The sequence below is a fragment of the Mus musculus genome, chromosome 10 (genome assembly GCF_000001635.26).
Source record: "Mus musculus strain C57BL/6J chromosome 10, GRCm38.p6 C57BL/6J".
NCBI lineage: Eukaryota > Metazoa > Chordata > Mammalia > Rodentia > Muridae > Mus > Mus musculus.
In genome coordinates, this window is record NC_000076.6 from 85,549,598 (window position 1) to 85,569,518 (window position 19,921).

The window sequence follows — 19,921 nt, forward strand, 5'->3', positions numbered from 1 at the left end:
TGGTGATGTCTAAGAGACCCTGCCTTAGAACATTCTTTAGTGCATCAGATGTAAAACTACAAAGAAAGAAAACCAATTTTTTTTTTTTTACATTTAAATCATGGCATAGTCTCTCTCTCTCTCTCTCTCTCTCTCTCTCTCTCTCTCTCTCTGTGTGTGTGTGTGTGTGTGTTTTATGTGTATGAGTGTTTTACCTACATGTCCACATGCGTCAAATCCCCTCGGGTTGGAGTTACAGATGGTTGTGAGCTACCGTGTGGGTTCTGGGAACTGAACTCAGGTCTTCGGGAAGAGCAGCAAGTGCTCCTAACCACTGATCCATCATCTCTCCAGCCCCCACATTCTGTGATTTTATTAGCACATGATATGATGGGATCCAGCAGTAAGTCCGATGGCCACATAATTCTGAGGTTGTGATATTTATGAATATGATTCTGAGGTATCCACAAGGAAGTGATGGATGTTTGCGTTTTAACACACTGCCAGGGTGTCCGCAGAATGTACAAAGGCTCCAAGCAACACCCTTGGAAAGCATTGCCAGAAAACAGAATACAAAAGACATTTGGACCTTCTCCTTCTGGGAAATGTTCTTGTCCCTCAAGCTGTGGAATATGACTATAGGGTCAGAACATGTCTGTATATACATTACTTGGGAAGAGGCCTCCACACCATGTAGCCCACGCACTGTCTTGTCGGGTCTCAGAGGTTAGTCTTGGGCCTAGGAAGATGACTTAGTCAGTACAGTGCTTCTCAAGGAAGTGTGAGTCCCTGAGTGTGGATCCTCTACACACATATGTGCGCGCGCGCGCGCGCACACACACACACACACACACACACACACACACCCTTACACACACTTAACACATACAAAGGTTAGTCCTGAAGTGCCACAAAGGTGCCCACCAGCCTCTGTTCAAAGAATTTGCTAAGCAACTCCATGGTTCACCTAAGCAGGCAGCCCATGGGAGCAGCGTGCTGCAGAAATCGTTTTTAAGGATAATTTGCTGTGTAAATTAAACACCGTCGTCATTGGATGTTGACTTTCATGTGTGAATTGTTGGCACACAAATGGGTGTTGCTAATTGCGAGTGTGTTTTGTGTGTTCATTAAGTTGGGCCTGAAGTCGGTGCGCAGACGTGCTCTGTTAAAACCCAGCATAGACAGAAGGTAATAAGATTCCTCTCTTCAGATCTGACTGTAATTTAGACTGCTCTGCAGTCTGAATCAACACAGACCAGCTCTCTCTGTGGACACAGAGAACTCTTCTTCATATTCAAAGGTTGCTCTGTCCAGGCGGGCAATAGAAAACCACTGTTTTTGCAGCTGAGGTGAGACTCTCAGCTGTTGAAGCAGTCTCAAAGGTGAAAGATTCAAGAGCAGAGCCCCTTCTTAATAGCTAATAATGATAATAGCACCAACTGATGTCTGTGGAAGTAGGGTGCCATGCTGGCTAATCTAGATGGTTAACCTGAGGAAATTAGAATCACCATGGTAACACACCTCTGGGTGTGTCTATGAGGATGTTCCCAGAAAGGTTTAACTGAAGAAGGAAGACCTACACTGAATATAAATGGCACCATCCCATGAGCTGAGGTCCTGGGCCACATAAGGGCCGAAGAGATGGCTTAGTGGTTAAGAGCACTGCCTGCTCTTCTGAAGGTGAGTTCGAATCCCCACAACCACATGGTGGCTTGCAACCATCGTAATGTGATCTGATGCCCTCTTCTGGTGTGTCTGAAGACAAGAAGGAGAAGGAAGGGGAGGAAGAAGAAGAAGAGGAGGCAGAAGAAGAGGAGGAGAAGGAAAAGGAGGAGGAGAAAAAGAAACACTTTCTTTTTCTCTGTTGGATGTTTTGTCACAACATCAAGTAATAATTAATAAGGGTGCTGTGATAAATCTACAGGCCCGCTTTTGATGTATTGTCCCTACTTTGTGATCTGGTGGCGGAAGCAAGAGGAGGTTGAACAGTAATTCCTCCATCAGCCTCACCTGTGATCTCAAGGGCTGGAAATTGCACCCAGGCTTCGGAAGGTAACCCTGCCACACATCACCATAGAACTGCTCTCCTACCAGGGTCATGTGAATAGGTAGCTCTCAGATCCCAGAGGCCCCTCCATGAGGATGGGGTACCAAGTTGGGGCTATGCTCCTCCAACTCTGAGGATGTGCAGTTTGCTCTGAGGGTATACAGGCTCTGAACTTAACTGTTGATACCCAACATTCAGAAAGGTTGCCAAGTCCCTGAGGAGGGGACCAGCCCTAAAAGCTGAGGTGTCTCTCCAAGTCACCTTGCCATTTCTTCAGTAAATCATATTCAGATTCAGATCTATATTAAGCCACTGGGAATGCCTGGAGCACTCACCTTTATCCCTCCGTTTACCTTGCTTCACTTTTTATCCTAAAAGTTTCCCAGAGGCATATATTGAAAGCTTATCTTCCAGCCCTTGGTCAGTGTGGGGAGCAGGGGTGTCCTTGAAGGGAACACTGGAATATCAACCCTTCCTGTTTCTCTTGCTTTTTCTTGGCTGCAACAAGACGACGATGCCTCTTCTACCTCCTACTCCTTCCATGAGATAGTGAGTTTCCACAGACCCAAAGTGGTAAAGCCAAGAGACCATAGACAAGATCCATTCTCCTTTTAAGTCGATGACTTGAGGTGTTTTGTTACTGTGGTGGAATGCTGGCTGACATATCATCTTGGGCTAAAAACACTCACCATTTCTGGATCGTCACTGTGTAAAGTGCACAGCACACACTCCTGGCGTTGTTAGTGTTTCCCACTTCACAGATAACAAAAACTGGGTGTGAGGAAGGATCATTGTCTTGCCCAGGGGTGAACAATCAGAAAATAGACAACAAGTCTTAGTTCAAACGGTTTTCTTTGTCCTCTCTGCTGTGTCTGAGTAAGCTTTGTATTCTGAGCACCTCGTATACCACCCACAGCTCAGCAAATGTCCCTTGAATGAGAAATTAATAGCCTGAAGTGAACTACACACGAAGAGTGAAGAATGAGCAGTAGGTTGGGGGCTCAAAGAAAAATCCAGACTAATATCAAGTTTTTTAATTGAACTTTAGAGTTTGGAGATCCTGGGTTGAACATATACATGTTCTCAAATACAAACTAGAGAGGTGACATCCTAGGAGAGCATGTGGTGCCCACATTGACTTGGAGTGTGTGAGCAGTTGTGGCCACCCTTGAATGTGGTTCTCTCTTTTCCTCTCCTCTCCTCTCTTTGCCTCTTACACCCTCCCCTCTCCTTTTTCCTTCTTCCTACCTTTCCTTCTTTTCAAAATGAAAGGGCTGTCTACATGTAGATTTGGGCAGAAGCAGCCCTCATTGGACTGGGTGATCTTTTTCCAGGGAAGTCACCCCTGGCTCACAGCAGTCTTAGTTTCAAGGGGGCTGTACATTCGAGCTGGAGCTGGGCATGTTGGAGAAGCATCCCCTGGGCTGGCAAGGAAGATGATTGTAGGTGATGTACAGAGCCGTTTTAATTTTAATTGCTATGTATATTTCATGAGTATGAGGAAATGTTGGTTTTCCATTTATGGCACTGATATGAAGTTTCCTTTTTAAATAAATTTATTTGTATGAACAAGTGAGGCAATTTAAAGAGGAAATATTAAGTAAATAAATTGTACAAGCTGTGCACAGATATGAAGACATCATGATGGTAATTCCCAGGTGGCTGACATTTGAGAAACACAATTACCAGTGGATGGATTCTCGGATAAGTTCCTTGAACTGAACTCCAGCTGCCCAAGCTCCGAGCAGCTGGAGAAAGACAAGATGATTTTCTGTTTGGGGCTCATGTCACAGACAGGGGACACAGCAGGTAGAAGCACTTATAGAGCGAATAGTTTCAAGCAGAGGTAGTGATGGTCTCACATAGACAGCCCTCCTTAGAGATATGTTGAAGGCCCCTCTGGTCCAGGGATGAAGATGACAATGATGATGGAAATCATGTGATGACTGACATGATGCAATAATGTTGGCGATGATGGCGATGGTAGTGATGGTGATGAACATGGTGATGACTGAAATGATGTAATGTTGATGATGATGGTGATGAACGTGGTGATGAAATGATGTAATAATGTTGATGGTGGTGGAGATAGATGATGGTGATGAATATGTTGATGGTTGAAATTCTGTGACAATATTGGTGAGAATGGAGATGATGGTGACGATGAACACAGTGGTGACCAATTTTATATGACACTGATGATGATTAGAGATGATTGTTGTGATGATGAAAAGGCTGCCATGATGATGGTGGTAGTGAGCGCTGATAATGCTGGTGATGATGAATTTGGTGATGGCAGAAATGATACAATAATGATGTTGCTGATGTTGGTGAGGTTGAAAATGATGCGGTGAGGATGGTGATGATGGATATGATGTGGCGATGGTGGTGGTGATAACGATGGCAATGGTAGTGATGCTAAAATAAAATAGTGCTAAATGCCAATTAAGCACAAACAAGGCTCCAGACCCCTCCCCCTTTGAGCACTTTTAAGCATGTATATGCATTTCCTCATTTAATTCTCTGAGGTTAAATATTGTCATTATCTCCATTTTACAGAGAAGGATGCCCAGGTTAGGTATTTTATGTGTTTTCCCCTTAAAGTACACAACAAATCTATTCTACCATTCTTTTCCACTCTCACAGAGAATTAAACTAGCTTTTTCAGAGTCACTACTAGATAACGGCAGATTGGTTACTAATGTGCATTGCAAAGAGCATGCTATCTGTTCCCCAGAAGAGAGCAAGAACCAGGGTGTAGTCTCTGTGTGGAAGGATCCGTGAAGGAAGCACAAATGGAGATAGTTAACTGGGAAGCACTATAAAATTAAGCAGGTTCCTCTTTATTAGGATGTGTTGTTGCAAGTATGCAAGGGAATGAGGTTCTGACCAGAGCATTTTAGAGGGCTCCCTGGAGACACGCCGTTTGATCAGCCATCAGGAGTTGTGAGGATGTGGGAAGTAAACACCCAAGCTAAATCAACAAAGCGGGGACCTGAGATTGCCAGGTGAGCTGAATGGTCCCCAAGAAAACAGGGAGATAGGGAGACTATGAAGTAAAGGGCACCCACACAGCAGCTTTTCTGGTGCCCCAGGAGGTGATAAGATGGTGGGCAGGAGGAAACCATTGCCTCTGTCTCTGTCATTACTAGCACCACTCCCATTTTCTGGGCATTCTTGTGTTTTCTCACTCAAAAGAATGTTTTTCATTCTGCTAATATGTATTAATCATACACAATAGGTGTCATTATGACATTTTCACACATGTAAATAATATGATTTGATAGTATTCATCCCCTCGTTACCCTATCACGTTCCTCTCTCATGGTTTCCGCTTTAGCTTCTTTTCCGTTGCTGTGATTTAAGAAAAAAAAAAAAACTGTAAAAGCAACTTAAGAGATAAAGGGTTTAGTTGGCTTACAATTCCAGGTTTCAGTCTATCACTGTGGGGAAATCAAGGCAGCAGGAAGTTGCACAGCTAGTCATATTACATCCACTGGCAACATTACATCCACTGGCAACATTATGTCCACTGCCAAGAGCAAAGCGCAATGAATTAGTTCATGCGTGCTAGCTCTACTCTTCACTCTTATGCAGTTCAGCGTCCTCTGCCAAGACGATCATGCCACCCGCCTGCAGTGGGAAAATCATCCCATCAACTAAAGAACCAAAACAACCCTGGAAGACATGCCCGAAGGGCCCTTCTCCCAGTTGACTTTAGGTTTTGTCAAGTTGACAATTAGCACTAACAATTTCTCTCGCTCCCCTAGTGGCCACCAACTGTATGTGAATCTTCAGGGCCTCGTGAGCTCCTCCTTCACGAGAGTGTTTGAGAGGAAGAATATTCTAGTCTGACCCTGGACAAAAGGGTAGGGGAAAAAAATACCTCTCCCCCAGGTGCCAGAATTCACGTTCAGAAACTGCAGATACCACCCATAATCCCTGTGGGCAGAAAAATCCTTGGTCAACACTTGCGTTCCCCTTGCCTCAATATTTACTCTGCGCATACTTTTTAATAACATAAGCCTGATCACACTGTAAGTAATTTTGAGTTCGCACTTCCGTACTTACCATTTTAATGAAGATTCCTCCTCACGATATTACAGTTTTGTGCAAACAGTTTTGATGTCTTCCTACATTTATTTATTTGATCTTGTGGGTATACTACAAAGTCTTTCTTATTATTTTTGGACATTTGTTTGCCGGATTTGGGAGCCTGTAAATAAAGTTTGAGCGCCAATCCTCGTGGATGGAGATTCTGTCACATTTTGAATTCTAACACTGGGACACATTCCCAGAAGTGGATTACTGACTCTGGGGACTGGAGCCTTTGATAATACATTTGCTGCATAAAGCTAAATTGCTGCAAGATGGACTAAGGCCTGACCAGCTAAACTGGGCTGCCTTTGAAGGAGAAAATTGGACCACTGTGGAGAGGAAGACTCAGGCACTAGCAAGAGACGGAACCTTGTCTGACCCCCACGGCCACCTCCTCGCCCAGCAATCTAGGCCTCGGTTTTGCATGTCAGCTGTATGGCCCTTTGGAGCTAGATTCTTTATGTGGTAGCTGACCTATGCACAGGATTTCCAGGGGGGGTCCCTAACTTCAGCCCATTAGGTATCAATAGCAGCTCCATAAGTGTGAAGAGCAAAACTGTCCCCAGACTTTGCTGACCTGGGGTTGAAAGCCAGCCCAGCTGAGAAGCACAGCTGCAACACTGAGCCCTATCACTGTGCTCTGCAGATACTGTGGAGGCAAGAAAGGATGTGCTAGGTGTTGTCTTAGTTGTCTTAGTGTCTTAGTGGTATTCAGTGACTAGAAGGTGCTTGTAATATTCCTAAAAACAGTGGGGACAGCAGTTTACCTGGGACTGGGAGCACTTTAGAGAGAAAGCCTGGAGCCACTCCCAGATCTAGGAGTCTTGTTTGGTTGTTTGCTTGGTTTCTTGGTTGCTTGGTTGCTTGGTTGGTTAGTTGGCTGGCTGGCTGATTGAATGGATGGATGGATACATTTGGATTGTAAATATCAAAAAGGTAGATGTACAATCAACTTGATATAAAACAAAATAGTCCTGATTATCAAAAAAAAACCCTGCCTGATCTATTGCCATGAAATTAATTGAAATGTCAAAGGACTTCCTGTGTGCTGAGAACCTTGCACATGTTACATCAAAGTAGTGGATCCTCATGGCATATCCATTTTATAAACGAGGAAGGACGCTAACCCAAGTCACATTGTCACACAGCATAGGATTCCCCAATGACTAACTTAATACAACTGTACCAAAATAAGCACCCAGGGGTGAGGACATGAGGATTCTATCCCCAAGACCCCAGAAGGTATTGTGGATTTTGTCTGTTTTGTACATGCGTGTGTGTGTGTGTGTGTGTGTGTGTGTGTGTGTGTGTGTACCTGGAGTTCAGTGACTGGCTGGCCAGTGAGTCCCAGGGACGGGATGGCAGGTGCTGCCCCTGAGCTTTGTTATTCTTCTTCTAAACATGGGATTCGAGAGATCAAACTCCAGTCTTCATGCATCCGCAGCAAGCACTTTACCAACTGGGCCACCTCCCTGGTCCTTCCTGGCTAGATTTTGCTTGTTTTTGTTTTGCAAAGAGCTGGAAAGGGACAGAGACTTTCAGGTCCTTTGCCAATCAGCCAACAGGAAGTTATTAGATAAGTGTTTGTTGATGTCCACAATGAAACCTTGTCTGAGCTGCTGGCTCCTGTTCGCATTGCAGCATTCAAATACAATGTTTTCTACCCTGCCGCTCCCAGAGACTCAGCATCCCGCTAGCCCCCAACCTTGTTCAGGCGCTCTCCAGTGCAACTGACTACCTTTTCTGTTCCCCACATAAAGGTTTCCTGGGGGCTTCTGGCCTATGTCATTCAGAGAGAATTTCCAGCCTGACTGCCCCGTTTTCTCCCTTGACTGTTTCTCCAAGCTTTGGGGAAGGAGGGAAGGACAGACTGGCTCTGGGATAGGCACTGAGTCGGGAACAGAAGTTAGTTTCATCACAGATATAGTCACTGGGGTGTCCATGATCAAAGCGCTGCCACCAACATGTGCCCTGCCATTTTCCTACCATGGCCGTAAACTGAAAAGCAGAAGGGTGTTCACAATCCAAACACAGAGGGGACTTTCGTTTCCTGCTACTCTGTTTTATCAGTGACCTCAGTGAGTTGAATGCCCACATTGGGTATATTTTCCTTAGAACGCTGATTTAAATGCCAGTCCTGCCAGGAAACTTCCACATAGACACACTCAAAAAGGCTTTGCCAGCTGTCGCGGCAGCCCCTAATCCAGTCAGGCTGACATCTAAATTAGCCCTGGCACCTGCTGACCAGGTATTAAGCCTGTGGATTGCACTCTTAACACCTCCCGTAAGAACTGGTAGAGCTCCGAATCTTGTTCTGAGAAGGATGGTGAAGCTTCATCTCAACGCAGAGGGAGGGACTTGAGGACCTTATGGCCTTCTAATGGAGCGGACTATACTCTTACCCATCATCAATTTACGGTGGTGACTCCTCTTTTAGATAAATAGGGAACCTAAAATAGAGTTTAAGACCCCAGCTCCCTGTTTGGCCCCATGTTGTCTGGTTTTGAGTTCAGGTAAAGTGTAAGTGTATCAATGAGAGGCTCAGCAGGAGGGTGGGAGGGGGAATGAGCAAGCTCTGAGGCCTGGGCTCAGCCAGACAATACACATAGTGTATTGGTGGAGAGGGAGAGAGAGAGAGAGAGAGAGAGAGAGAGAGAGAGAGAGAGAGAGAGAGAGAGAGCAGGCCTGGTGGCTCATGTCTATTGTGAGGAAAGATGAGGCAGGAGTATCCCCACAAGTCCTATCAAACCTGGAATACATAGGGAGTTCAAAGTCAGCCTAAGCAGCAAAGTCAGACTCAGACTATATGTCAAAAGACAAAGGGAGGGTGGGAGGGAAACGGTGACTTAAAAGATTCGGCTGATATGATTGTGATCTGCAGGCCCAGCACTTGCAAGGCAGGCCAGAAGACTAGGATTCTAATAAAAGGTGTGTGTGTGTGTGTGTGTGTGTGTGTGTGTGTGTGTGCGCGCGCGCACCAGAATGCCATGCCTCGTCTGGAGGCTACCCACAGAGACCAGAAGAGGGGATCAGATATTCTGGGACTAGAGTTGATGTAGTCATGAGCAGCCTGATGTGGGTGCTAGGAACTGAACTCTGCTCCTCTGAAAGAGCAGTGCAGGTTTTAATTGCTGAGCCATCTCTCTGGCCCCAATTTTAACGCAGGCCTTCAACCTGAGGAAAGTTAACCAAGGCCCTTCAGCATTACAGAAGGTGTTCATTCCGCTTTACTGAGAATCTACTGATCCTAAAAAAAAATATCCCATAAAAAAATCTAGTCAGTGTCGGACTAAGCAGCTGAGCTCCACAGCCCAGCCCAGTCGATACATAAAACTAATCCTTTGAATCTTACACAAATGGCTTCGAAGGTGTGGAACACACTCCACTGTACACAAAATGACTTTAGTGGCCAGGGGCAGGGCATTAAAATACATTTATCATGTGCTGGGGTTTTTTTAAAGACGCTTTAACTTTAATTACTTAAGAAAGGCTCTGACTGATATGAGCCTCTAAACCTCTTTTTGATACTTTGTTATTCATTTAAGAAGAAAGTAGAAGCAAAATTGAGCTGTCTTCATCAGATTTACTTTCTATTTATGGCAAGTGATGCTCATAGTCTATTTAGGAAAGTGATATAATTTTCCTCATTACATGGATGTATTTAAATACAACAAAATGAGTACATTTGAAATGAAGCAAGTAGCAGCAAAGATTGCTCACTTTGGCATGGCAACATCCGTGAAGGATGGGACCATTGTCTTAGCCAGAACAAAGATGGGCTTCTGAGCTCCGTCAGCCTCCCACGGGAAGATCTGCCCTTTGCACAATGAAAGCATGCAGGTGTGACTTGATTGAGAAGCCTGAATTGAGAGTGGAGAGATGGCTCAGAGGTTAAGAGTTCCGACGACTAGGGGCTCGAGAGATGGGTCAGTGGTTGTGAGCACTAGTTGCTCTTCCAGAAGGTACAATTCCCAGCACCCACATGGCAGCTCACAACTGTCTGTAACTCCAGGATCTGACAACCTTACACACAGACATACAGACAGACAAAACACTAATACACATAAAAAATAAAATAAGTAAATTATTAAGAGTTCCTATTTCTTTTGCAGAGGACTGGATTCAGTTTCCAGCACTCACATCTGGGAGCTCATAACTGCTTAGAACTCCAGTCCCAGGGAATCTGATTCCTTCCTCTGGCATCTGTGGATACCACACTCACATACACGAACCCAGACTTGTACACACATGCATACACATAAGCAAATATAAAAATCTTAAAAATAAATTCTGATTTCCCCCTGAGAGAGAAGGAAAAAAGAACAGCACGTTTTTCAGGTTTGCTAGTGGTGAGAAGAGGGAAACAGACCTCAGGGTTGAGGAGTATGGATGGCTAAGTGTTTAGATTCTGGAGTCAGAGTCCCAGGTTCAAACCCTCACTCTCCTCCTCTTATAGCTATGTAACCTTGAGAGGTAATGGAACCTGTTTGGACTTCCATATCTTCATCTGTAGTCAGTACTGTATGAGGTACTGGAGAGATGCCTCAGACGACCTGGGTTTTGCTCCCAGGACCCACATGAGGTGATTTCCAAACACCTGTAAGTTCAGCTCCAGGGTATCCAGCACTCTTTGGACTCTTCAGGTACCTACACAAATGTGCGCATAAATCCATGTACGCACATGGTGACAAAATGCCCAAGAAATAAACTTAAAGGAAAGAATACTTTAGCTCACAGTTTCCGAGGTGCCAATCCATGATCACTTGGCTTCATTTTTTGTGGTCTGGACCTGTGGCAAGGCAGAGCTTCATGGTAGGGTGTGCCTAAGAGAGTAAAGTAACTCTGCTCACTGACTGGAGACAAAAAATATACCTCTCAAAGGTGTGCACCTCTCAAAGGTATACACCCAGGTACCAACTTCCTCCCACAGAGCCCATCTAACGTTCCCACCGCCCCCCAACAGCCCATAAGCCATGAACTCATCAATAGATCAGTCCCCGCAGGCTCTAAGCATCTCCCAAAGGTCCCTGCTGTGGAATTGTAGGCCAAGTCTTCAACACATAGACTTGGGGGTACACATTGGGTCCAGTCTACTTTTTAGATATGAGTTAAGGCATCTGAACTGTTGCTGGGATCCAAGAAACACCACGTAAGAAGGAGTTATCATTGTATGAGGAGAAGCTAGCAAGGAAATAGGCAATTCTAAGCTTACACCTGAGAGCTACCTAGAAAGGACAGAGTGCTCATTGAAATGGACAAGGTGGCTCTAGCATGGCTTCCTGGAGGGGTTACCGTCAGCTATGCAGTGGATTTGATAGGAGACACTGTGAGTCAGGAGAGACAGTTAACAGGAGCAAAGCACAAAGGCCTTCCTGTGGCTTGTTAGAAATTGGATTGCTAGGGCTGAGGTTAGGACGGTAGGATGCCTAGCATGCACAAAGAAGCTCTGGGCTCCATCCTCAACACCACATAGTGGGACACATAATCCCAGCACTCAGGAGATGGAGGCAGGATCAGAAATTCAAGTTATCCTCAGTGACTGTGAGGCTATCATGGGCTACACTAGAGAGGAGAGGAAGCAATTGACGTTGCAGAACAGCAAGACTCCACATGATTCTATTGCCATCAGTGCTTCAGATCATCCCTGACAGTCACGTGGACAATGAATGTTTTTCCTCTCGTCTTAATGTGGGACCATTTCAGTGTCTTGGGGGAACCAGGGTTCAGAGTCTCTGCAAAGATCTCCAGGTTGGTGTCTTCTGAAATTTTGCTTCTGTCCATAGGTGACCTTGTGTCCCGGGCGATGCACCATCTACAGCCCCTCAATGCGAAGCACCACGGTAATGGCACGCCCATGCACCACAAGCAGGGGGCGCTCTACTGGGAGCCAGAGGCCCTGTACACGCTCTGCTACTTCATGCACTGCCCGCAGATGGAGTGGGAGAATCCCAACGTGGAACCTTCCAAGGTCAACCTCCAGGTGGAAAGGTACGTCTTGCCTGACTTCCGAGCATCACAGAACAGCTCTTGGCTCGCCATAGCCTTGTGATGGATTGGCGCTGCCCTCTGAAATGAAGATAGGTTGCGGGTGGGGATGGGAGAGAATTGCTGTCCCTATCCCCTAGCACACTGGAGGGGAACCTCATGACCTGGGGAGACATCTTAAATCCTCGTGGGGTTTTGGAAATAGCTTTATATGTGGCTGGTCCTGTACGGGATAAAACTGGCATGGGTCGAGAAGCATAACTGTGTTATATCCGAGGGGAAGGAACCTCTGGAATGCAGTCTGGCTTCCTTGTAAAGAGAGTTTGCGGGTGCCATCCTCTTAAATGTCTTTATCTTTCTTTCTTCATGGCTACCTTGGGACCTTGGGTGAATAAGAGCACCGGCTTAGCCAGAACAGGGTCCCTCCGGTGGAACGGATGCTAGGCTGTCCTGGGAGAAGACACTTAACTGTCCCTGTAGTGTGGAATTCTTGTGGGAAGAGAAGGATGGGAAGGGAGTCTGAGCTGTGTCCCTCCATTTCTGCCTGCCTCAGCCTCCCTTCTACACCAGAATGCTGAATTACATAATTTCCCTAGATTCCCCGTACCTTTAAATGACAGGATCATTTAAAGAATGTTAAAAAAAAAAACAAAAACAAAAACACCTTCAGTGATTCTGTTTGTACCACAGTGTCTTGTGCCCCAGTGGGCTCCCTTAAAATGCTCCCACTTCTCAGCTTTCTGTTAAAACAAGAGGATGGAAATTGGCCAGGCATCTTCCGATGGAAGGATCTTCTGGGGTTATAGGAATCCCAAATTAGTCCCAGCAGCCAGTCATCTGAAGCTAACGGATCACCTAGGTTTCTCACATTCCAGGCCAAATCAGTGGATACCCTAGGCAAACTTCCATGTGCAAACATGCCCCACGACACTGAAATGTCCACAGACCTGGAACAATGTCTAACCTCAGCCAGATACACCAGCACCTTGGCTTCTTTGACTATATGTCCTCAGAGTTGAGGGAATGGAGGCCATTGGCCCAGCCTAAGAGGCACCAAGCCTTTCAGATCCTAGGCAGTGGTGAGATTCCTTGACCGCCTCAATGATGTCATCTCTGACCTTTTCATCTCTATAGATGATGCTTCTCCATGCCCAGCCAAACATTGCCTCCTCTGATCTGAGGCAGACTCTTCCCATTCCATCCTGCCATTCCCTTCAGGTTCCTATTGTCTAGTCTCACACACTCAAGGGAATGTTGTAACCCCTGCCTAGCACAGTAACTAACCTGTGACTCCATACAGATTGTGTGTACAATGCCTATGCGCTTCAGAATGTCCCATCACGTCAGAGCCATCCCTGAGATCAATGCTAGGCGCACAGTGAGAAGCCAACAGACACTTATACAATGTAGACATGGACTGATTCAATTCCAGCTGCCTATGGAACATGTCCCTCAGAAATTCTGACATCATCGTAGAACTGAAGTCATCATATCCCCAAATCCACTGCTCTTCCTGTCTCTCTAGTCTCTAAGGAAGGCATTCCCATTGGCTTTAGAAAACTAGAACTGTTTACGCCTGCTTTTACATCCAACTGGCCAGCATGTTGCAGTGTGACTTTTCCTTGAGAGATGAACATCTATTTGCACATGATAGGAAGGACACCAAACAGTAGACATGAAATGATTCCACACAGATCTAGCTTAGTGTAACAGTGAGTTTAAGCACACACACACACACACACACACACACGCCCTCATTGTCCCCTCCTCCAAACAACCCTGTTAGCTGCCTGTATATTTCCGGGAGAAGCAGGACCTTGTGAGCCCCTCCTCCACTCATGTTAGGAAGTCAATGGGGCCAAATCAAGTCTCCCTGGGATAATCACAGGTAGTGATGGTTCAATGGAGCAACAGCCATGTTGTCCCAGAGGACAATGTTTACAGTGCATGTCTTATGCAGCATCTGTGACACCTCTTGTCTCCGTTCCCTTCTGCCCAGGCTGCGGTAGCTGTGGTTCGTGGCCCCCTTCTCTCCCCTTGATTCCAGAAGCTGATTTCTCATTGAGCTTTTACACCTTCTGGCCAGCTCCACCCTCCTCACAGTTATCAGATTTCAACTTCTAAGAACAAATAGCTGTGCTGTTGTGTGATCCTGCCCATACAGTCGTGTGGTTCCTATATCCACTGTGTTTATCAGAAGCCATTTTTCCGTTTTGAGTCTATTTCACCATTCAGAGTGGTGTTGGAAAACTTGGAAGTCTAAAGAGGCCCACGAGGAAATGCAGAACTTCCAGGACACACTTGAAAGGGACACAAGCTACATGTCCCGGATTTCTTCAAAGCCATTTATGTCATCCTTTTCATCCTTCCTTGGTTGGATTTCCTAAAACCAAAGTAGATGTTAACATTTTTTTAAAAGTCCTGATTGCATTTGTCTTCTGGAAATCCTACAGCTTGGGGAGTCAGGTGAATGGCAGATAGGAATCCCAGCCTGGCTTTGTATAGTTCTGAGAACTTGAACAAGTGATTTCACCTCTTGGGATCACCTTTTGTCATCTGTAACATGAGAAAGGACACTCCTCATGGGACAGGTACAAGAAGTGAGTTAGACATCAGAGCGCAGACACCCAGGGCAATCCTTCACCGCTGCTGCTACCAAAAAAGAAAGCTGCTATCTACATTTTTTTCCTCTAAAATGTTCTTACAATTGCTCTCACTGAAGCTCATGAGCGGTCTTTCTACAAGAACAGCTCTCTTCCTGTCCCTTAATACTTTTGAGTTTAACATCTGAAACCATTATACATGGATTACAGTGGGGAGAAGTCCTCAGATTCTTTTCAGTCAGCTTCAAAAAGAACTTACCTTGAGAGATAGGACTCCTCTTTGAATTATGTCCCTACCCCTAACAAGTGATATCTTCCTGGCTCTCTTCTGGCAAATTTGTATAGGGTCATGATGTATGCATATGTGTATATGGTATGTGTGTGTGTGTGTGTGTGTATGTATATGTGTGTGTGTGTTCTAGACCATCAGCTCCTTAAGAATAGGGCTGATTTTTTTTCTATTTCAACATAGATGTTTATGGCATAACTGACTAAATGTGGATTCTTTCATGTCTCACACAGTCACTTCTGGTCCAAAGAGTCTTTCTTGATGGAAATGCTAAGACATAGCCTGTGGAAGCTATTTTCTGTGTCCCATGGACTCAGTTTTCCCGTTGCTACAGTGTTGTGGATGGTTCCATTCTTCTTTGTAGTGGTTTGAAGAAGCTCAGCAGGAGTATAAAATTGCTGTAGCCTATGTTTTGTCAGGATGTTGGCTACTGTTTTTAGAGCTTCTAGAGGCTGTCCAGCATGACAGGTATACTCATTTTGTTAACATTAAGACAGATTTTTGTGAGACTTATAATTAAGCTGTTTATTTTCCAAACCATAGTGGTATGTTCAGAACACCTTAACACTGAGGGTAAGCTACTTTTAAAATAGAATTATCTTATGTTGAGAACAAGTCCTCCCCACCCCCGCCCCAAGTCATTATCTTTGCTGTAAATATCAGTGATTCCTCCATGTCTTTGGCCATGGATGGGTTCACTTGTTTATTGCCACAATGTAAAATAATAATAATAACAATGGGAGAACAAATAGGAATGCTTTGTGGCCTTAATTATCTGGCGCTGTGTGGGCGGAACAGCGAAGCGCTTCATTGGGAAGAGCAGACATAGACAGGTCTGCCTGCCCCCAGTCTTTCTGGAAGGAAAAAAAAGAAACAGAATTGATTCCAGGTAGCAATAGCTCTCACCTCGTCTGCAAGCAGAACATACAAACAAATGTGGCAGGATGCCTTCTGGGGGAATCTCAACCATAACTGTGAGCATCAGTCACTCATGAATTGCCAACTGTTTGAGGAAAACTAATGGTGTGTAACAAAACAGCCTTGCCATGCAAGAGAGTTTACACTTGAGGAAACAGAGTTCATAAAACAAGCAGACCAGAACCCTAGAGGTAAATATCATCCAGTTATTTCTTCATAGATCCTCACTTTACCAAAAGTTCCCCTCTACCCATTGCTTCCTAAGGCACTTTCACGCACAGGGCAAACAATGTTCCTATTTCAACAGATTCCCAAGGGCTATCCTAGGGTTGTGCAAAAACGTGCAGAAGGCTGGATGTAAATGTTCTATCAGAATGCTTACTTGCCTAAGTTAAGCCCAGGGGGACTTCTTAAAGCGAAAGAAAAGCTCTGAAAGACTGGGCATGAGCAGTCTTTGTGAGAAGTTGACCTGTGGTTCATTCCCTGGCTCTGTTCCCCTGGAAACTTGATAAAAAGTTTCAGTGTCGGCTGTGTTACTAGGCAACACTGTGCAGCACCCGAATGGCCACATATTGATAAATTACACCTGGCCTGATGGTTCTGGAAGTGTTCGACAAGGACCTAGAGCTTTAGGATTTTCTCAATTCTCTGACTCTTGTCACTCTTTTGAAGGGACCTTGGTGACTAAATCTATGAGATTCCTCTAAGACGTGTGGGATTTGTAAGCTACAGAAATCCCCACAACTATTCAGGCCAACCTTGTCCCCACACCTGAGTGTTCCCTGGGTAGATGGTAGCTTCTCCAGAGTAAAAGGCTCCCTAGATTTCTATTAACTAGAACATAGGGTGCTGGCTGCTGGGCCAGATTGAGGTCTAGGATAAATTGTGAGTCTGAATGTTCAGCTGAGCCTTCAAAGACTTCTGATATTCAATGGAACCAGAGAGCCACAACTCCAGGGTCACAGCCTAGAGCAGTAGCCAAGTGACACCCAGGCCTACATCAGTGGAGGTGACACAGACACCTGACGCACATCACTACTACTGGCCATGAGACACTCCGGAAGACTTCTGTCACCATTGCCCCAAGAGAGGGAAATCCCTGTCACCATTCTTGTCAGCTAGACATGACACCTGTCACATTGTGTAGTTTCAGATCATACACTTGAACCTTTGCAGGGAAAGCTGGGAAGGGGAATTTGTAGCTTGGGGAACCATGACACATAGCATGGGAATTCCCATACCTGGGAATGTTAGCTCTGGTTTTTGGGAGCCAAAAAGTCCCTACTACACACTTTCTTCTTTACTCTTTTTAAATAATAACAACAACAATAATAGTACACACATGCTTTATTTTCATAGTTTGTATTGAACTTTATTGGACGTACAGGTCATGACTGGTTGGCTTATACTCTAACATATGAGAATCAAAATATTGTCCCAGAACAAAGACACATTGAGTTGACACCCTGGAAGTCTCACAAGCTGAAAACAGAGTAGAGAAGATAGCTCTGGCCATTTCAACAGGTATTATAATACCTTTTCTCAGAGAAAGGATGCCAGCTCCTTTTTCAGAGGGAGGACCGAGTTGGCTCATTCATCTGGTGGGCCTGGATGAACAAGCACAAAAAAGGGCCCTGCTTGATATATGCCTGTTGCTTATCTCTTTGTTATGACAAACATGCTTCACAAAAGCGACTTAGGCAAGGAAGGATGTGGTTTGGGCTCACAGGTGAGGACAAGGAACTCATAAAAACAAGAGAATGAGACAGCTGGCCACACTGCATCTACAATTGGGAGGCAGAGAGGGGATGGAGGCTGGCCCTCTGCTGGATCTCTTCTATTTATTCATTCTAGAACCTCAGGAAACAGTGCTATCCATAGGTAAGGTGGGTTTTCTCATCTCAACTAACCTAATCTACACAATCCTTCACAGACGTGCTCAGAGATCTGTTTCCACGGTGATTATAAGTCCCATCAAGTTAACAACTAAGATTAACCACTGTAAGGACTTTTGGAAACTGGCCCCAAATCTCAACCACCACACAAATGATTTATAATAAAGGAGACCAGCCATGCCAAATTTGAAATAACTGATGCTAGAGGCAATGGTTTAAAATATGATATGGTTGTAACTTGGACATAGCTACAACTTACTTTATCTGACCAAGGTAAAACTTTATTCCAACCCCAGTAAGTGTGAAACTACAGGTTATAGTTCATGAGTGTGCTGTATGTCAACATGGTGCACACATTAGCAGACGACACCCTATGGCCAAACTGGTCCACTGCCTGATTTTGAAAATACAGTTCTACTGGGACACAGCTGCACTCATTCACTTACGTATTATTTAGATGACAGCTTTTGAACTGTGGCAGAGTCAATTCCTAGCGACAGATAGTTCAATGTTCATAAAACTGAAAGTAGTGTTTGGCCTGTTCCAGAAAAATACAAAAAAGCTGACCTTGATGTGAATTGTAACTATCACTTAAACAACAAATTCAGATTGAAAATTTAAATACCACTATACTCTTCATGGGGTAAGGTATACACACACACACACACACACACATATGTGTGTGTGTGTGTGTGTGTATATGTATGTGTATATATATATATGGATTATGTACGTGTATATATATGGATGGATGTGTGTGTGTTCATGAAACTTTCCCTCTAGACCCTGTTAACCCAGTGGTTCCCAACCTTCCTAATTCTGAGACCCTTTAATATGGCTCCTCATGTTGTGGTGACCCACAACCATAAAGTTATTTTTATTGCTACTTCATAACTGTAATTTTGATACTATGATATGTAATATAAATGTCTGATATGCAGGACATCTGATGTGTGACCCCTGTAAAAGTGTCATTTGACACCCTCCCCCAATGAGTCCCAACCCATACATTGAGAATCTCTGTCTTAACCTAGCTGGAGTTGATTAGCTTGCCCAAGGGCACGTAGTTCAAGTTGGAGGATTTGAACCCTAGGAGTTGACCTCTGGTGTGTGTTCATAGTCACTAGGCTGGTTTCCTCTTAACAGATGATGGCGTTCTTTTTCAATGATAACGTTTGAAAGCCTCATCCCAATCAGTGTCTTTTGTGATCTTCATGGATGTTTATATGTCATAAAATGAGCATCCTTATTATATAAACTATGATGAGTACCGAAAGGCTATGAAGAAGAAATTCTGCATGGCCCCTGTGACCAGAGGCAAGGACTGTGACTTCAGACAAAGGTGTTTACGTTCCTTCGTGACACTGGGTCATGGTTTTATTGCTCTGAAGAGACACCGTGATCAAGGCAACTCTTATAAAGGACAGCATTTAATTGGGGCTGGCTTACAGTTTCTTGGGTTTAGTCCATTATCATCATGGTTGGAAACATGGCAGCATCCAAGCAGGCATGTTGCTGGAGAAGGAGATGAGAGTTCAACATCTTGATCCTCTGGCAGCAGAAAGAGACTGTGTACCACACTGAATGTAGCTTAAGCAAAGGAGATCTCAAAACCTGCCCCCATAATGACACACTTTCTTCAACCAAGCCACATCCACTCCAACAAGGCCACACCTCCTTAATAATAATCCCACTCCCTATGGGCCAAACATTCAAACACATGAATCTATGGGAGCCATACCTAATGATACATGGGCATGCCGTTATATTCTGCCTATTGATTAACCCCTGAAGACATACATTTCAATGAACTGTTCTGCCACTGGGCATGGGACTTGAAGTCAAATGATGTTCTAGAATAAATGAAGTTCACTTGCTGCATTCATGTTGAAGACAACTGAGGTACAGACTGGGCTCACCTAGAGTCATGGTCATGTTTACAGAAGTTGTGCACAGTGGTGACTCAGGTTCGTTGCCCATAAGTATCCTCTCCTGGGAATTCTCTCTTCCTTCTATCCCACCAGCTAGCCACCATCCTCAGTTCATATTACAAGGTTAATCTTGGTTAATCTTGGGCATCACCTCTTTTACCAACCCTTCTTCCTGC

The 19,921-nt window shown here is 44.8% G+C and overlaps 1 protein-coding gene across 2 annotated transcripts in view; it reads left to right on the plus strand.

Moving 5' to 3' along the window:
- Btbd11 (BTB (POZ) domain containing 11) overlaps positions 1-19,921 on the plus strand; it is a 275,322-nt gene that overhangs the window by 164,627 nt on the left and 90,774 nt on the right. For both annotated transcript variants that reach the window (XM_006514230.4, NM_028709.2), the window contains exon 3: positions 11,908-12,112. In XM_006514230.4, coding sequence (XP_006514293.1) covers positions 11,908-12,112 — 205 coding nt within the window. The remainder of the gene's footprint in view (positions 1-11,907; positions 12,113-19,921) is intronic.